The 19,792-nt window shown below is 27.5% G+C and overlaps 2 protein-coding genes across 2 annotated transcripts; one reads left to right on the top strand and one right to left on the bottom strand.

The window, feature by feature from the left end:
• Positions 1-1,850: 1,850 nt before the first annotated feature.
• Positions 1,851-4,541, top strand: LOC113872681 (autophagy-related protein 18a-like). Its single transcript, XM_027510413.1, has 4 exons — positions 1,851-2,735; positions 2,978-3,185; positions 3,384-3,510; positions 4,176-4,541. The coding sequence occupies exons 1-4, from the start codon at positions 2,013-2,015 to the stop codon at positions 4,264-4,266; spliced, it is 1,149 nt and encodes a 382-aa protein (XP_027366214.1). The 5' UTR covers positions 1,851-2,012; the 3' UTR covers positions 4,267-4,541.
• Positions 4,542-8,990: 4,449 nt separating this feature from the next.
• On the bottom strand, positions 8,991-15,429 carry LOC113873137 (ATP-dependent DNA helicase Q-like SIM). Its single transcript, XM_027511132.1, has 16 exons — positions 15,217-15,429; positions 14,552-15,005; positions 14,251-14,470; positions 14,044-14,154; positions 13,596-13,785; positions 13,257-13,506; positions 12,898-13,019; positions 12,526-12,582; positions 11,955-12,035; positions 11,736-11,799; positions 11,471-11,576; positions 11,311-11,394; positions 10,571-10,658; positions 10,160-10,276; positions 9,968-10,060; positions 8,991-9,457 (listed from the first exon to the last, which is right to left on the bottom strand). The coding sequence occupies exons 2-16, from the start codon at positions 14,946-14,948 to the stop codon at positions 9,119-9,121; spliced, it is 2,319 nt and encodes a 772-aa protein (XP_027366933.1). The 5' UTR covers positions 14,949-15,005; positions 15,217-15,429; the 3' UTR covers positions 8,991-9,118.
• Positions 15,430-19,792: the final 4,363 nt, after the last annotated feature.

Raw genomic sequence — 19,792 nt, 5'->3', positions numbered from 1 at the left:
TTTTATTTAATTTCACATCCTTTAAGGTTAAATAATTAAATTAAATTTTTTTTAATAATTAGAATAATTATTATGAGATGATACTTCAGAAACTTATTTTAGAACTTTTTATTACTTTTCGATAAATACACTTGCGAGTGAATAATTAACATTAGAGACTATATTGAATATTTTTTCATTTAGAGATTTATCTACAAAATTTATTTTAGAGGGACCAATTTTTTTTCAAAAGAGTTTCATATAAGGATTAAAATAGTATTTAAACAAAAAAAAAAATTGCAAGTGATGGACTATGCAATTTTTAGCAAAATTTTGCATGAAACTAAATATGTGTAATTGCTTAGAATTTTGACAAAGAGTGCTACAAATAATAGATTAAGTATTATAAGCTATTCAAATGTAAACATATGTACTAATGAAAATTTTTAAAAATTTGTTTACAGTAATAAGAAAAATTTTATAAGTATAAACGTAGATATTTAAAAAAATTTGAAAATTTATATAAAATAATGAGAAATTGTTCATAAATATAAACACAAGTATCAACAAAAATTGTGAAAATTTATACGGTAATAAGAAATTTTTTTATAAATATAAACATATTCACGAAAATTTGAAGAGTTTATATAAGGTAATAAAATAAAGTTAAGTAAAAATTTTTATTTTCAAAATTTTAAAATAAAATTAACAAAAAGTTGGTAAAAAAAGTAAACCAATTGGAGAAAGAGAAAGTGCAAGTTACCCATCATTTTTAAGAAATTTTAATCCTTAAAAATACATATAGCTAGTTATAAAAGAGAGTAGTTCTACTAAATTCTTTACTTCTTATATATAGAGTCCTTTCATTTATAATATATAGCTTATTCTAATAAAGAATTAGCTATTAATATCTTAATTAATGAGATAGATATAATTTTTCAAAGTCCAACATTTTAAATAAAATGAATTAACATTTGTGATTTTTAAGGCTATAATTTTCCATAACCAATGAATTTTTATTACAAAATTAGTCTAACCGTTAGATAGGTCTTAGAATGTAAATTTTTTTTATAGGTTTTGAGATTTTTATTAATTTTTCTGCATATATAAGACTACAAGTTTTATAAAATTGTATTTTGAACTTATGATTCCTCTGTAGTATTTAAATTCTTCTTTTTGTATTGGAATTTTGTAATAGTAATTCATACATTTTATTTTTCATTGTTTTCTTTTTGTCATGATATTATGCGTTTATTGATTTTGAGAAGCCATTTTTTTCAGATTATTAATAACAATAAATTATTAAATTCCTTTCTCAAATATATTCTTTTAAACCTAATCTTTGTTACAATCATTAATCAATTCATATGACAGTAAAATTAAATACTTTTAATTAAATAAGTTTATAGAAAAATTAAAGTGAATTTTTATTCAAGTAAAAGGTTAGAGCAAATTGTGTTCTTAATAGAATGAATAAAATAAGATAATAAAACTTTACAAATATTAAAATTTTGTTTTTACTTAACATTTGTGACATAATAAAATAAAATCCCTAATGCAAACGCGCTTAAAGTGAATAGAAAACTGATTGGCTAATTAATATTTGATCACTAATATGACATTTACTACATTTAAGTGTGGTTACATTTTAGAGTAAAAGATTCAATTCGTTTATAAATATATCCAGTTGCTAAAATATTGTGATGTACTATATCTCTGTTTTGGAAAATAAAATTGATTTGAAATTTGAATACAAATTTGACTCCAATAGTAAACAAACAGGTTGTTAACATAACCGTAATTGTGGACGGACCAACCAGGCATACCAAAACTAAACAAAACATATGATGTGTGTATATATATATATCCATTGCAAAGGAAGAAAACCACGAAGCAGAGCCAACCCAACTCACCTGGACCCACCATTCTTCTTCTTCTTCTTCTCCACCAAATTGAAAACAATCAAAAACCCCAATTTCATTTCAATTTCAATTTCAATTTCAATTTCAATCTCAATCTCAATCTCACTCCAAATGTCACGTCCCGCACAGAACCTAATGCCCCTCGATTCAGACGAAGTACCCCCAACTCAAATACCAAACCCTCCCTCCAATTCTTCCTCAACCCTCCTTCACCTTTCCTTCAACCAGGACTCTGCCTGCTTCGCCGCCGCCACCGACCATGGCTTCCGCATCTACAACTGCGACCCTTTCCGCGAAATTTTCAGGCGAGACTTCGGTCCCGGCGGCGGAATCTCCCTCGTCCACATGCTTTTCCGCTGTAACATCCTCGCCTTCGTCGGCGGCGGCGTCCCCGAACCTCGCTACCCTCCCAACAAGGTCATGATTTGGGACGACCACCAGTCCCGCTGCATCGGCGAACTCTCCTTCCGCTCTGAAGTCAAAGGCGTTCGTCTCCGTCGCGACCGAATTGTTGTCGTTCTCGCGCATAAGATCTTTGTCTATAACTTCGCCGATCTCAAGGTCCTCCACCAAATCGAAACCATCGCCAACCCTAAAGGCCTCTGCGAAGTCTCTCACGTTTCGGGAACCATGGTTTTGGTGTGTCCTGGTTTGCAGAAGGGTCAGGTTAGAGTCGAGCATTACGCTTCCAAGAGAACCAAGTTCATCATGGCTCACGATTCGAGAATCGCGTGCTTCGCTCTCACACAGGATGGCCGTTTACTCGCTACTGCTAGCAGCAAAGGCACTCTCGTTAGGGTTTTCAACACCCTCGATGGTTCATTGCTTCAAGAGGTGAATGATTGTTATTGTTATGTTATGCTTTATATGTAGAATTAGAATTTAGGTTTCCATTGATAGAAACATGTTTATGATAGCTATCCTTTTTTATTTGATTGTTTTTGTAAATATTATTTCTTGGAAATAATTATGGACTAGCTGTTTTTCAAATCTTAGTTAGGGTTTGTGTGTTTTCTGATGAGTTCAACTGTTATTGAAGTTTGAATGAATATTTGTGGGGTGTTGATGGTTTTCAGGTACGACGAGGTGCAGACAGAGCTGAAATATACAGCCTTGCATTCTCTCCTACTGCGCAGTGGTTAGCAGTGTCGAGCGACAAGGGAACGGTTCATGTTTTCAACCTGAAGGTTGATTCAGGACTGTTGGGGCATGACAGATCGCATAGTGCATCTGAGTCTAATACTGCCAGCCCCACCGCGGTTTCATCCCTCTCATTTATTAAAGGTTTGTGTACTTGTCTGTTATGAGTCATTCGTGGATGATCTTAAATGGAAATTAAGTCCCTTGTTGAGTAATGGTAGAAGAACTAGAGCAGCATTTTTTCCTGTTTAACTACCAAGTTTTTGTTTTGTATGGAAAGTGAAGAATTTTGTAACTAAGGTTTTTGCCTGAAACCTTCTCTCATTTGTGTCTGTTTTATAGGTGTGTTGCCTAAGTATTTTAGCTCAGAGTGGTCTGTGGCTCAGTTTCGCTTGCAAGAAGGATTGCAGTATATCGTTGCCTTTGGCCATCAGAAGAATACAGTTGTAATACTTGGCATGGATGGCAGGTATTTAAGTAATGCATTATAACTGTTCCCTTCAACAGTTTCTCATTGCTCTTTTCTTTTCTTTTTGTGGGGCGGTGGTGTTGCTTAAGAGATGTTAAACGCATTCAGACAGGACTAGGAATCTAGGATGGTGGAAGTGTGATTTGAGAACTTCATTAATTTTCCTTTGGGTCGTGAACTTCATTAAAATTTTACTACACCTGTGTACTGCTTGCTAAAATTGACCTAGGCTGATGGCTTTGTGCCAATGGTTAGTCTTAACTACAGAAAATCAGATTGATTTCTGGAGTCCTGAAGGCAATTAGATGCCAATGGTTACTTTGCATTACTTTCATTGAAGTTTTATGTTTTTAAGGTTTTGAGGGTTAGGGTTTAAATGCTTCAATTTTGGCACCAGGCAGATAACTGCATTATTACTATTGTTTTTCATTCATAATTTTTTTGGATGCTTGTAATCATCTTATGAGCGTAAGTGACCAATGATGCCAACTTTGGAACATCATATCTTAAATAAATAGATAAAATGAGAGCCTTTACACTTTCAATTGATCAACTATATCCGATAAAAATATAAAATAAAATTATCATTATTTCTTTGCCTTTGACTTGCTCTTTTTCCTGCGAATTAAATTTTGATGCAATGTTTATTGAAATTGTTAATGCAGCTTCTATCGATGCCAGTTTGATTCTGCAAACGGTGGAGAGATGACCCAACTTGAATATTACAATTTCCTAAAGCCAGAAGAGACATTCTAGGATGCATCATGTATATATCTGATGGCACTTTTGCTGTGAATACTACTTGAATTTTCTGTTTGGCCCCTTATTTATAACGTTTAAGCTGTAAATACGAGTATTGCTAAATCCACTAATGTTATCCAATTCATTCCGTTGGCTTGTATATATTAACACGTTATAAATTAGAATAAACTATCAGCAGCATTAGCTCCAGATTCGTTACACTCAAACGGTAATTATTTCTGCCGAATTTGTTCAGAAATGTATGTCTTTTTATAAATAGGGTCGTTTACTCATGGATTATTTTTTGGTGTTGTAAGAGCGTGTTAAATTTAAAAAATGAGCTTGGTGAAGCCTCATGAGGAGCTGCCATATATAGGAATAGCAATTGGTAAAATATCCGATAGGTATAAGAATGGAGAAATATTCATAAATTTTAATGAGTGTGAGAGGTATTTAAGAATTTATATATATATATATATATATATTATAATTTATTGATTTTTTTTATTGCTTATACATTTTTGTTATATATTTTTTTATCATTATTTAACAAAATTAAATGTTAACTGTCAATTTAATAAAGTTAGGTTTTGTTTTTTTTTTTTCTTTTATCATGTTTGTTTAGAATGTAAAAACTATTTATACAACATTACAAAAATATTTTATTAATATTATAAATTTTCATATTTTTTTTATATGATCAGTATAATTTTTTAATAATAAATCTTATGAAAATATCAAAGAATGAAAAAGGTGAATCTTCTTGTAAAGTGTATTGTAATAATTATAAATATTGTTTTATCTTCTTCTTTTAAATATTAATTTTTATTTAATTTATACATATTATTTTGTAATAAATAATTAACCTTTTCTTTGTTTTTACAGAGAAAAAAAAATCATGGAATGAAGTAACTAAAAATTCAGGAAAATAAGAAAGGAATTCACCTTTAGTTTTTTAAAAAGTTTTTATTGTTTTTATAAAATTTTGGTTAAAATAAAGATTTTACTATTTATTTTATATAATTTTATATCTTATATTTTTTACTCAATTTTTTTATAGGGCATAATTATTTTATTATTTTGAATGGATAAATTTTTTATTGAGTAATTTTATCTTTTAATTTATAGTTCTCTATTTTTAAATTTTTTTCTATGAAAAACAAGAAGTTTAGAAATTTAATATAAACATTCACGTTAAAAAAAAAACAAAAAAAGACATATATAAAGATATATAAATATATTTAATAAAAAATAGATATTTACATCCCATGCAAATAGTTATTTATAAGATTAACATAAAAATATATTCACTAATAAAGTAAATTATAACAATTTATTTTTTTATATTTTTAATAAAAAATTTATTTACTATTTTATATTATATAACTAGGCTAATACAATTTAATTATTACATATAGTGATATAAATTTTTTTGTAAGAATTTATTTATATATAAAACACATATAACATGTATTTCATACAAATATTTTTTATAAATAAAATTATATTAATATTTAAATTATTAAGTGAATGATAAATAATGAACATATTGTAAATATTTTATAAAATCTATAACCACCTACTATTAAGTATGTTTATTATTTATTGGTAATATTTAAATTTTATTTTTTATATTTTAATTTAAAATAATATTTTCTTATACAACATGTGCATTACAAATACAACTATAATTTATTAAATTTAATTTATTTATATTCAAGAATTAAAAAGATATTAAATATAAAAATATTGTTAATTCTTATTTATGTTTATTTTTTTGAGTTTGTTATATATCTTTATTACAAATTTACTTATTAAATAATTTTTTGATTTATATGTATATTTTTTTCATCATAAGATTTTATTGTAACTATTTATTTTTTATTCAAATTTTTTTATTTATAATTTATATACAATATAAATATTTAATTCACTAAAATTATTTTTAAAATAAATTATTATTTTTAACAAAATACTTTTGTTCAGTGCACACATTAAAAAATACTATATTAATATGTATATATATTATTAATTATATTATATTATTTTAATTAAATCTATTATTTTTATTTAAATTTTAGATTCAAAATTTTTTTAAAAAAATGTGTTATGTATTCACTCTTCGTTATTGTTTAGTACTTGGTCATCCATTGTAAAGATATATTTTGTCATTGTTTAGTTTAGTGTTATCATCATTCAATCAGATCTCACATAAGACAAGATCATCATTGACAAATTACTTATGTGTTTAATTTCTTTTATGTTTTTTAAATACTTTAGTTTAGAAAGTTGTTATATTAAGATATATTTAACTCTCATGATCTTTGAATATTTATTTTCTATCTATGTTTGAACTTTATTTGACAATTACACATTAAATTTTTATATTATTATATTATTTATATAAAGTTATATAAGCATATTTTTTTTTATAAATATTTTTTTTGATACACAATTGTAAGTAATAGGTGCGGATATGAATATGCGAGTATCCAAAAGATACAAATACTAGAATTAAAGTAACCTTTGCAAGTATGAAGCTAGGTTAGAGTATTTTTTTTTAAAACCACTAGAGGATGGGTCCAATAATTAGTATCCTACCATTGTCATTCCTAGTCACATAGCAAGGACTTCTCAAGCTTCTAATGATTCGGTCGAAGAATGTTATTGTTGCCTTTAATCGATGGAAAAGGGTTTTTCAAAGATACCCCTGCCAGTTGATTTTGGGCACGACTTTAACTATTGTGATTTGTGGGTACTTGGAGGATTTCTCAGCCTGTGGGTTATGGAGGAAGATGCAACAATTATATGGGTGAGCAAGAAGATTGACAATAAATACCAAGAAAGATGGGAGTCAGCAAATAGCACATGCAATTCACTAGGGGTGGGATTTTGAGGATCCAGGGATCAAATTCTACTCATTTCACTACATGTCCTTAGCTTCCTTGTTGAGCTATCTATCTAGCGACTTATTAGTAGTTAACAAGTCCCACCTGGAAAGAGTATATTTTGCTTCCGTATGTAATGTAATTTAGCATAAGTTGAAGTTTAAAATATAATTTTTTAAGATTTTATATATACAATCTTATATCATAAGATTCATAACTAACAAATCAACTGTCAACTTAACTTACTTTTTAATATAATTAGAGATCCCGTTCCCACCCAAATTAAAAAAGAAATCTTTAGTGTCTACAAATATTAAATCAAGGATTTGTAGGAATAAACTTTTGCAAACCATTTTCATGATGATGTATTTATCTACAAATTTTAAATAGATGTTACTAATTTTTAAGAAAATAATCATGCTGCCTTAATTTCATTTTATCTTTTCTACAAGAAGGCACTGTTTTTTAATAAACCAAAAAAATGAGCTTTAATTTGAGACACTGTTATTTCAGAAGGCTCAATAAAATTTTAATTATTAGCTGTCTTAAAGACTAGATAACCTTACGAAAAGAAACACAGAATAACTGAAATAGCCATTTTATAGTAACTTTATAATCACTGCAAATAAAAGAAAATAGATTGAGGAGTTTGGAACTAAGGACGTTGCTAAGAAAAGACTAGATAGATACAATTATGTCATGAAAATGTTAATATGTAAGGATTGAAAATGGAGGAATTGAAGCACCTCTTGCAGGGCCTAAGCCGAAGCTCCATCTATTTGTTTAGGTTTGTTGTGACGTATCCATGAAAACATCGATTGCATCGGGGAAAGAACCGATGATTTTAAACTGAATATTCCTCAAATCAACAGCAAAGTCCAATGCCTGGTTCATGGTTGCTCGAGCACCCTCTAGTGCCTCAACAAGCTCCGGGTTGGTCAAGTAAGTCGCGCATATTTGATTCAAAATTCTATCATGTCTTTCTTGGAATCTCACTACTCTTTCTTCTGCCGCTTCCAACGCCTCGTTAATGATTTTTAGTTTTTCTGCAGCCATTTGTTTCTTATGCCATCTCTTGAGGTTCGGCACACAAAATAAGAACGACGTGGAGAAGCCTATCATTGCGAAAACCATGTTGCCTAAGTTCATGAGTGATGTTCATGTTTTAACACATCCTAGAGAACACATGACTATAACAAAGGAGACCTTGTACTTTGCTTCGATTTGGGGTTACCACATTACTTGAACTTGAGTTAATTTATCTATTCTCTTTTCAAGTGCCCCACATCTTGCCATCCTTGAATCCGTCATCACCAATAAAAAATTAACACTTAAATAATGATAAAATTTAGAATAAACAGTGAAATTAAAATTAACTCCTTAATTTTTAAATTAATAATAATTTATATTTATTTTCTTTGACATACATCACTCGCTATTCCTTATATAAATGTGTGACAGCAAGATTAAGGCATAAAAGGTATATTAATTTTGTACATTTCTTATTTTTAGTGTATCTGATATTGCAATAAATGGGGGTCTTGATTTCATAAATCAATAACAAATTATTTACTTCATTAAGATATGATTTCATTAAATGTAGATTACAACTTTGCAGAATAACATACCAAAATTGTGAAACTGCATACATAACCCATTGTCAAAGGCAGCATAGAAAGGCGTCATGATTACTCTCGAGCCCAGGCGGGAGGCGAGAAGAATAAAAAACATATCTTCCCTATTCATATCATTTCCTTTGTTTTAATTGAATTAACTAACGCTATCTATATGGATTGCATTATTGGAATATCACTACGATCGCCGGGTATCCATGCGGCTTTCTTCCAGAGAAACACAAAAAGAAAAAATAAACATTGATATTTGATCATCACTTTACAAGTAAACAAAATTGAGATGATCATGGGCAAATTCACTTGCAGGTGCCAATGAGTAAATCATCTTTTAATAACTGAAAAAAATTACTTGGATTTTGAGAGTTTTGATAGTCTTGCTGCTAGTCTACCTCGAGAAGTCTTCGCCTCAGGTTTCACTCTATTAGCTTTTCTCTTTCGCTGCCTTTTGGTGGGATGCAGAATCTTTGGCTGTCTATTGACTCGCATTTTTTTCAGGCGTTGACGGCGGATCTCAGGATTAGCCCAGCCTTTTCCCCATTCTGAGAATGAGGAAAATGATTTGTCAGTTATCTTTTCAAGCAACATATCTGCCTCAGGGTAAACATAGAAAGCTTGCTCATTCTTGGACTCGACTAATTCCAATCCCAATTCTGTTAGCTCTGGATATTTTATCTGAACATAGATCTGCATTGTATTGTGGAAAGCATCATGTTACCAATGTACATTCACAAAATAGTATACATGCAGACAAGACAGTAAATGCTTTTATTCTATAGCTTTGCTTGAAGTTTGGGACTAAGGCATAGCAAGCGGCACATGTTCAATTGCATGCAAAAATATTTTTCTGATCCTTCTTTAAATTTAAAACATCTTAAAGAATTTTTCAGGTGATAATGGTATGTATTTTAGATCAATATGTTAAAGAGCAATACATTTTCTACTAATGAGTAAAATTTACATGGCTCTCACTAAAAAAATCTAAAGCCCAATCACCGATAGTGGGACCCACATAAATTTCATACAATAACAGAGTGTGCTGAATAGTGTAAAAAAAAAAATAACTAGCATTTTTCTATGATAAATTACTTCCTTATAGGATCACCACTCAAATTTATACATCACTTTTTGATTTTCAGATGCGACAAATCCACCAGTTTCAACCAATACATATATTGGTAAAAAAGCTAATTATACCTTATCATCTCCTTCCCTGATGTATCCTTCAACTTCCAAAATTCGAGCAAGACCTCTCCACCATAATATACTAGTGGTTAAAAACTTTTGAAACTGCATATAGTCATTTTCATATGAAAACAAGTAAACATGAATGTTACTAGACAGAACATCTAACATAGCAAACAATGAGACAATTATAACTAGGTACACCTGCTGCCTTATTTTTGCAACTAGCTTCTTAAGACCTGGCCTTTGTCTTAGTCTTCTATATCTGGAATCAGAATGTATATCACCATCGTATGAGCAATCCATGGAGTAGCTACATGCCTAAATAATTAAAGTCCATGTCACATTAGTTTTTACCCTCTTAGTAATAAAGAAAATATGATCTCTGGACCGTGACAATTTTGTTTCACACAACTTGAGCCCTTACCATAGATCCAGAAACACCACAAAATAAAGCATTTGTTTAATCAATTTATCATATTGAAACATAAACCAGAGAAGTAGACATATGCGAAGCAGAATGAGGTACATATGTTTGAACAATATGCTGCAAAATTCCAAGAATCAATATTTTTATATAAACACACATGTATAAATTGAAACTATTCGACATACATTTTGGGCAGCTATAGTTTGCAGTAAAATACAGGCCTCCTCTTTTAGATTCTGCCTTTGAGGTGGACCACCAATGCATACATCACATCTACATGATGGAGATTCATTAGGAAAGTGACAACGTGAAGGCTTACATGCATTAATAAAAAACTCAAACAAATTAGCACATCACCAGTAAACCCTTGTTCACGAAAGAAAGCAAATCTGCTAATTAAAAAAACAATGCAACTTAATTCCAGCTATTCTAATTTAAAATAGCAACTTAATTACATATAGTCCATATAGTTTAATTAATGTGAATTTTGATACATAGTTTTAATTGCTTGTGTTTAGTCTTTCTAATTTTTTATTATTCAAATTAAGTCTCTCATCTCAAAATATGATGGAAATATGACAATATTGATTCATATAAATTAATAAGAAAAAGTAAAAAATATTTAAATAAACATAGTAAAGGTAGTGTATAAAATATAACAAAAGTTTTTAATTTTTATTTAATTATTTTATAGATTTTCTTTGCAAATTTATATAAATCAATAACATATTTTTGTTAATTATTAGATAAAATTTTGAAGTGACTTAATTTGAATGATAAAAAAATTACAAGAACTAACTGTGAACAATTAAAATTACACACAAATTAAAATATGGGGACTAAAAGTATAATTAAGCTTAAAATATTCTTTCACTTCAACGGATGCCGAAACATTAAAAAACAGCAGAGCCAAAACTGTACATACAAGAGACATTTGTCATGACTGAAATCCTCTCCGAAGTATTCAACAAGTGTCTTTGCCCGGCAGCAAGAAGTTTTCATTCCATATCTGCAAATATACATTAAGATTCTGTACTAAAATAAAACAGAAAATGACGAATAAAGATGTGTTCATCAAAGCAAACCTGAAACAATCAGACAACAGGATATATGCTATTTTTATCCGATCTTCAGTTAACCGTTGCTTACTTGGCAAAAGTGATGGTATGCTTGCTAGGTTTGCATGAAGAACTGGTAGTGGGGCGAAAGAAAGTGGTGCAAAAGAATTAAACAATAAGCAACCTATTACTTATGTCAAGGGAGTAACTAGAGTTTAAAATCAAACAGAACTAGAAGAACTAAAAAGTGCATCACAAGGTGAAAACTATATTCTATTATAATTAAACTTACTGCAATCTGCTAATTTCCCATCTCGACCAGCCCGTCCAGCTCCTTGGTAGTAGGCTTCTAAACTCTAATCAAGTTACAAGTTCAATTATTTGAGATACGGATACCTCCAAAAAAATGACAATTCAGGAAGTGAAAGCATCAAAGATGAAATTCACAAGAAAATGCAGATAAACTTTAATTGATTAATTATGCAAGGAAAAATGTATTTGGCAAACAGACCTGTGGCCAACCATAGTGGATGATTCTTCTGACATTTGATTTGTCAATCCCCATTCCAAAAGCTACAGTTGCAACAACAACCTGAAAATGATAAAACACAAGCGCAGACTTCTGAAGGAAATAATTGAAATTACGTACTAAACTCACAATGCATCACAGGGATAAAACAAGGGTACAAAAATTCAGAGGTGTCCTAATAACACCAAATCACTATTTCTTTGTGTGTGATGGGTGGATAGGGAGGAAAGGATGGTAGGAAGAGATTCGGTATGAAAACAAATCTGAAACTCAGAAAGCCATAAAAATCAGACAAGAAGTACCATGAATTTTATCCTAAATTTTCATAATAATAGTTATGTAAATAGCTTCCCACAGTATAAAAAGTAGCAATCAATAATACCTGTATTTTAAAATTTCTGAATCCAACACATCAAATGTTACTATTAAATGATGACATCATAAATTCATAAATGATACCTGTCACCTCAATTCAAATAAAACACGGTCCCTCTTGAATGAAACCTCACCCAGGGACACCTATAATACTTTTGTTCAGGCTCCAGATACATACCTGTAAAGTATTTTCATGAAACTCTTGATGAACCCTTCTTAGATCCAATTTGGGGAGCTGGAAAAAGAAATTAAGCTCCTAAATTAGCTTAAAAACCTAACAAACAACATAAATCAAATGGTGACTGAAAAATGTGCAGCATATAAAGCTTGGATAAAAACGAACATAATTATCAACCTTGGTTTGATGAAATCCACAGTAGAGCATGGCAGCATTCCAGAATAGTTTAAAAGTAAAACAGAAAGAAAAATGACAAGTAAACTTTAATTCAAGATTATCTTTCAATTGGCATGATCTAACTATAAATTTTAATTCACTACAAATTTAAACAACCATTGAACCAGATAAAATTGAGTGTAACATAACCCATACCCCTGCATTATAAGCAGCAGCCTTGACACCAAACTTGCATAGATACTCTGCAATTCTTAGTGTTTCTTTTCTGGTGGGTACATAGATGATTGCTGGTCCTTGTTCCAAAGGCTCTTGGGTAACTACATTTATATACGTGGCAACACATACAATTAGGCACCATAGATGTTAATGAGATTGATTTTCTTCATTATTTTCACCAAAATTGCTTCCCCTTTCTTAACTAAATATGACCAATTATTTGTAATGAAGTCAGAAATAGCAGAAAGATCAGTACCATCTAAGTCATTCACACTGAAAGGCATCAATGTCATTTTCCAGAAACACAATTGATAATTCTCTTGCTTTTATTAAATTACCTGTGTTTCCTGAGTGCATTGCATAATTTGCATTAATGTCTCTATAAGCATATTCATCTTGGCCATCATCCACCTCATAAGAAGAAATAATGTCTTCATCTGAGGTACTACAAGCATCGGAGCTATTGGAAGAATCATCTGAGAAGAAATCTTTTTCATTTCCATCAATATTATGCTTTCCACCATATACTTCAATCAATTCATGAAAATCTTTTGCATAAGAAGCCAGTGACGTTCGACTATGCTTTACCTGTATGTATGAAGCAACAGTGAATTGTATGTGTAACAACAAGATGATCTAGTCAGAGACAAAGTACAAGTTATAATCAACAAACTCACCATGAAGCGTAAATTAGGTCGAAATAATGATGTGAGAACAACAATTGTTTCTTTTGACATGCATAGTGATTTTAAAATGTCTTCTTGAACTCTTTTTGTAGCTGTAGCTGTCAACGCCATCAGAGGTATATTGAATTTCAGGGATTTTAGCTTGCTAGTATTGAAGTTTTCCCTAAGCACAGCCAGTCGGCTGAAACAAGAGTAGACATTTACAAACTGGTCATACACACATATTTATGGCAGTAGACTAAAGACCATAAAGAGCACCAAACAAAGAACAAAGGAAATATGTGTGATAATTAAGCAAATCAACCAATAACAGAGATCTTAGTTTCTTTGAATACAAAACACAAGTTATGATCACTTAAGATGTTCCAATTGCACCAATTGATCCAGTTCATCTCCTATTGCCATAAAAAAATGAGGAAACACAATGGATAAAACAGACCTGTAGGCTGGACGGAAATCATGACCCCATTTAGAAACACAATGCACCTCATCAATTGCAAATAAACAAATACGACCACTTTCTGCAAGTTCCTGCAACGGTTCAATCAATCTGCACAGGATTGCAACGCAGTTAGTTACCAAACATAAGAAGAATAAAAGAACAAAGCCTTCTAAAACATGCATCGATCAAGGCCCCCAAACATACCTTTCAATAGTCTCTGGGCAAACATATACAATACTATACATGCCTTTCATTGCTTTCAGTTCAACAGTCTCATCAGGTTGACCAGAGCCAAGAAAGCAAGCACTGATTCCATGTTCTTTTAACTTTAAGCACTGATCATTCATCAGGCTTATCAAGGGCGAAATCACAACTACAACTCTCCCAGACAACAACGCAGGAATCTGAAAGCACAGAGATTTCCCTGCCAAAACACAACTCTCAAGAAATGCAGAATAGCCACACTACACAGAAAGCATGAAATTGAATAGTTGAAGAACAAAACCAGCTCCTGTTGCAGCAAGAACAACAGAGTCTTTATGAGCAACCCAAGCAGCAAGTGCTTCCTTCTGGAAACTCTTCAAAGATGAAAACCCAAAATGCTTTTGCAACAGATAGCTAACCCTCTGCTCCCAATCAGAAGCAATATCCAAATCCTGTGCTTCAAGCATGTCCTTGTTGTCTTTCACATCGTTGAATTTGAAATGGTCGACTATCCTAGACTGTCCACCAAGACGGCACGCACGCATAGGTTGCTTTCTGCGAGCGGTGTGGGTAGTGGATGCTCCACGGTTAGTATTAGTAGTAGTAGAACTGCTCTTGAGGATATGCTCCACAGCATAGGGAATCGATGGACCCACAGTTCTCATGGCTTCCACAACATTGGAATGCTCGAAACCCATTTCACCATTTCAGCAATAACTTGATCTGAACATGTGTTGTTGCCATCCATCGCATTCCTTCCCATAAATTTATCAAAAATAAAATAAAATGCTGAAACGTAAATGAGAAAGAAAAAAAAAATTCAAAACCCGGTTTTTCTGTTTTCGGGAATGAGAAAAGAGAACATCAACGTGGAATGGAATTATGGTTCTTCTTCAATTCGTCCCAAATAAACGAAGTTGCATTGTAGGGTTCACGAAAAGAGCGGAGAGAGGAATGGAAGCATACCTGAGACTGAGGATTAGAGATCAGAATCCCACCAAATCTTCTTGAGGAGCCAAAATGACACAAAAGCAATTTTGGATTTAAAGGGTTTCCCTGTTCAAAAACAGCACCTCTAAATGATGTCGTCTCATACATGAATCCGTCTTTCGTCCATGGTTACGCTGCAATGGTACTGCACGCGCGGGAAAACAGATGATGGAAAGACCGAATCTTCATTTTTTTTTTTTTTTTTCAACTTCATAAATTTGTAGAATAATGTTCCCTTTAGTCATTTAGAAAAAAAATAAAAAATTATAAAGTTAAGATTAAATTTAGAATTTTGTAAATAAATGACTCAATGATTGTTGTATTATACAATTTGATTCAAACTACTATGAAGACGAAAGTATATGGTATTATTATTACTTGTTTTTATTATTCAAACTGCAAATGATAGTATAGATAATAGAATTTTTTTAAAAGATAAAATAAAATAAAACAAAACTTTTAATATGTTTTTCAAAAAAATTTAAAATATGTTTGCACAATTTGTTTTATTTTAATGCAATTTATGTTTAAGCATGAAAGAATTTTTTATTTTGAGTATAATTGTGCTTAAGCACAAGTTTTATTTGTGTATAAAACACTGTTTGTTAATTTGTTAAAATTAGTGTAACATATGTTTAAGGATTGTTGTTCTTAAGTTAGAGTGGTTAAATAAGTTAATTTTAACTAATTAGAACTAGAGATTAAAGTTAAAAAGTTTATAGGGTAAAAAATTCACAGGATTAAATATATTATATACGATAATGTTTATTATTTTTTCCACAGGTAAAAAATTTATATACGATAGGTTAATTATTTTTTCAAAAAAAATTTTTTTTTACACAGCAATCGTATAATGTTTTATGAAATAATTTATTAAAAACTTTTATTTTGTATAACATGGTTTTTATTACAAACTTGTAGATAAATGAAATTGTTTAAAAATAAATAAATAAATAAATAAAAATTAAATTTATATAATATTAAATATTTATATTGATAATTATTATTAAATAATATTAAATAAAATATAATAATTTATTATCAAATTAATTTACATATTTTTTTAATATTTATCTTTGTTATTGATTAATATTCACGAATTGTAATAATTATTACTTATTTAATTTTATAAATATTTTTAGCACATTTTTAAAATATTATTCAAATATTAACAATAAAAAAGTTATGTTACAATGTTTTTATATTATTATTTTTATTTATTTTCATAAATTATTTAAAAATAAAATATTTCAATTTTTTCTTTTTTTAATTATATTTATTTTGTATAAAGATATCTTATATTTAATAAATATATAAAATTAATAATAAAAAAATAATATTTAAATCATTTATTATTTAAAGGTTTAAACTGAATCATTCAAGTGAAAATTAATATATTAAAAAAAGTAAATATAATATTACTATAATAAAAATTATAAACATAAAATACTTCATATTATAAAATTCATAAATGCAGATAAATAATATAGAAATATAGTAAGTAAGAATCGGTGAATATAAATTTATCTTTTAGTTTATATTAATTTGATTGAATTTATTTTTATATTAAATAACTTATGTTTCTAAATTTTTATCTTAAAAAAATTATACTAAAACTTAATATAGAATATATATATATATACATATATATAGTTTTATTAATTTTTTATTTTAAAAAAATAATTAATAATTAATAAATATATATAAAATTACCTACATACTTATATATTATATATAAATTAATAATTTAATGATAATTTATTTTTTTATTTGTTAATTTATGTAAATATTTATTAATTATTATATTTTAAATTTATATGATAGTAACTATATAATTTTTATTTTTTTAAAATTTTTTTAATTAACAAGCTATCTATATTTATATATCTCTGTAAAATTTATTAAAATTAATTATTTATATATATTGAAAATAACCATATCTTCTACAAACAATGTATGCATAGAGAATTATTAAACTCATTAAAAAAAACAAATAAAAATATTAAAGTTGATTAAATTTAACTAAAATAATTATTGAATTTTAAAAAATTTCCATTTACTTTTATTTAAATTTATTGTTATTATTACTTTAATAAATTACTATATAAAATGTTATTTTATTATTCTATTATTGTATAGTTAAATATTTTATTATTAATTTTCAAATAAAATCATAAATAATTAATATATCATATTGAATTTAATTAAAAAATTAATAAAAATTTTATTTTATAATATTCTTAAATGTAATTGTATTTTATATTATTTTTATGATAAATTTGTATTATAATTTAAAAATATTTTTATTTTAAAAACATTTTTTATATTTAATATAATTTTTAAATTAATTTTAAATAAATAAATTTAATAAACATTCTAAACATAACAGTTATTAATTGTTCTAAAAAAATAAGTAATCTAACTCACCTTCAATCTTGAACTTAACCCACTACTTTTTTTTAAATTAAAACTTAGAGTTAAAATAAACCAACTAATTACAGGATCTAAATAAAATGAGATTATATAGTGAGTTAAGTAGGATAGGTTATGATTTTCAACCTATTTGACAAGTCTACTCATAATTAACACGTCCCGTACTAGAGATTAAATGAATATAAGTAGCTCTTAGTTTGTGTGATTTATTTAACGCCACTTATTTATAAATAAGTGTCGAAAAGATTTGTTTGTGGTTACATAATGTGAAATCAATTGTAAAATAGTTGTAATATTCACTACAACAAAAATAAATTTTAGCAATAATTGTTATAATTGTTAATGATAATAAAAATAGCCTTAAAATTTTATTGACAAAATTATTTACGTTGTATCCAATGTTAGTAAATATTTTATTGACTATTATAAAGAATACTAGTAAATATTAATGACAATTTAAATGGCCATTAATTAATTTTAAAAATTATTTTTTATTAATTTACTTGCTTTATTATTGTTGGTAAAATTTTAATTATTTTTTATTAATAATTAATAATCTCTTAAATATAAATAATTTGATTAGTAAAAATTTTAGTAACAATAATTTTTGTTCCTAAATATTTTAAAATAACAATATAGGTACAATTATTTTAAATAAATAATTGTAAATCATTTTTAAAAAAATGACATATTCAACTTCTTTAACGGTCAAATTTTGTAAATTTTATTAGTAATCAAAGTTGTATATTATAATAAAAATAATTATGTGTAAAAAAAAATTAATATAAAAGTAAATCTTATATTTTAAAGTACGTTATAATACAATATTTCTTTAAGTATTGTTTACCTCAAATAAACAAAATAAAAAGAATAAGAAAAAAATATTTTTTAATATGAAATAACATTATAACAGTGCTTGACTTTGTTTGTTTAAACTTCTATTTCCTCTTTCAAAATTTATCTTTTTACAATGGTTATGTTACTGATTTTCTTCAAAATTTTTATATAAAAATTATTAAAAAAATAAAAAAAATACAGAAATAGACCCATCCACATTTTATTTATCTAAATAGGCCTGAATACTAGAGCAAATTTTTGCAACTCAAAATTTGGTTTTCAAGGAACCAAATTCTGACTTGACCTTTTCTTTCGTTTTTAAATTTAATTTTATATTTTTATATAATAAAATAAATATTATTATTTAAATTATATTTATATTTTATTAAAATAAATATTTATAATATGTTATTCTAATAAATATTTTGTAAATTATATATAATAAAATAAGTTTTATTATTTGAATTATGTTTATATTTTTATATTATTTGAAAATGAATAAAAATAAAAATAATATTTATTTTATATGTTTATTAAAATTTATTTTACATATTTAAGATAATAAATAATATTTTTCAAAAATAATTATTATTATATTTATAAAAACTAATTAAAATATTTAAATAATAATAATGTTAATGCTTAAATTTTTTATACTAAAAGAATAATAATTATATTTTTAAAAATTAAATAAAAATATTAAATATTATTCTATTTATTTATTTATTTAAATATGTCATTTTGAGTTAATATTTTTAAATATTAGTATGATAAAATGATATTTTGAATAAAAAATTTATTTTAATTAAATTAGTTTTTATAAAAATTATATTATTTAATATTATAATTTTTAATACCCTAAATCCTAAAACTTTACAATTATAATTTTTAATAAATTTTATTTTAGAATAAAAAATTTATTTTTAAAAAGTAAATAAAATATTAAATTATAAGTTAATTATTTATACTTGAGACAAATATTTTAAAATTAACTTTTTCATATTACTAAGATAACATTGATAAAGACAAAGTGCATTAATAAAGATGATAACAAATTCATAACAACATTAATGTAACATCCTTTAGGGTTATGGTGCACTCCCCTGTTGAAAAATGGAATGTGTGAGTTTTAGGTCTCTACTTCTCGATCAAAGTTGTTATCAATACGTGATCCACTTTAAGATGCCTTAGCTTTACTATTCCAGTAAAACTAAGTTGTTCAAGTATAGGAACAATTAAAAGACTGAGTTTTGGCATTGAATGACAAAAAGATGAAATCATG

This window comes from Abrus precatorius, unplaced genomic scaffold, assembly GCF_003935025.1.
Source record: "Abrus precatorius isolate BTA unplaced genomic scaffold, Abrus_2018 Scaffold7, whole genome shotgun sequence".
NCBI lineage: Eukaryota > Viridiplantae > Streptophyta > Magnoliopsida > Fabales > Fabaceae > Abrus > Abrus precatorius.
This window is presented reverse-complemented; position numbering and strand designations above follow the sequence as displayed.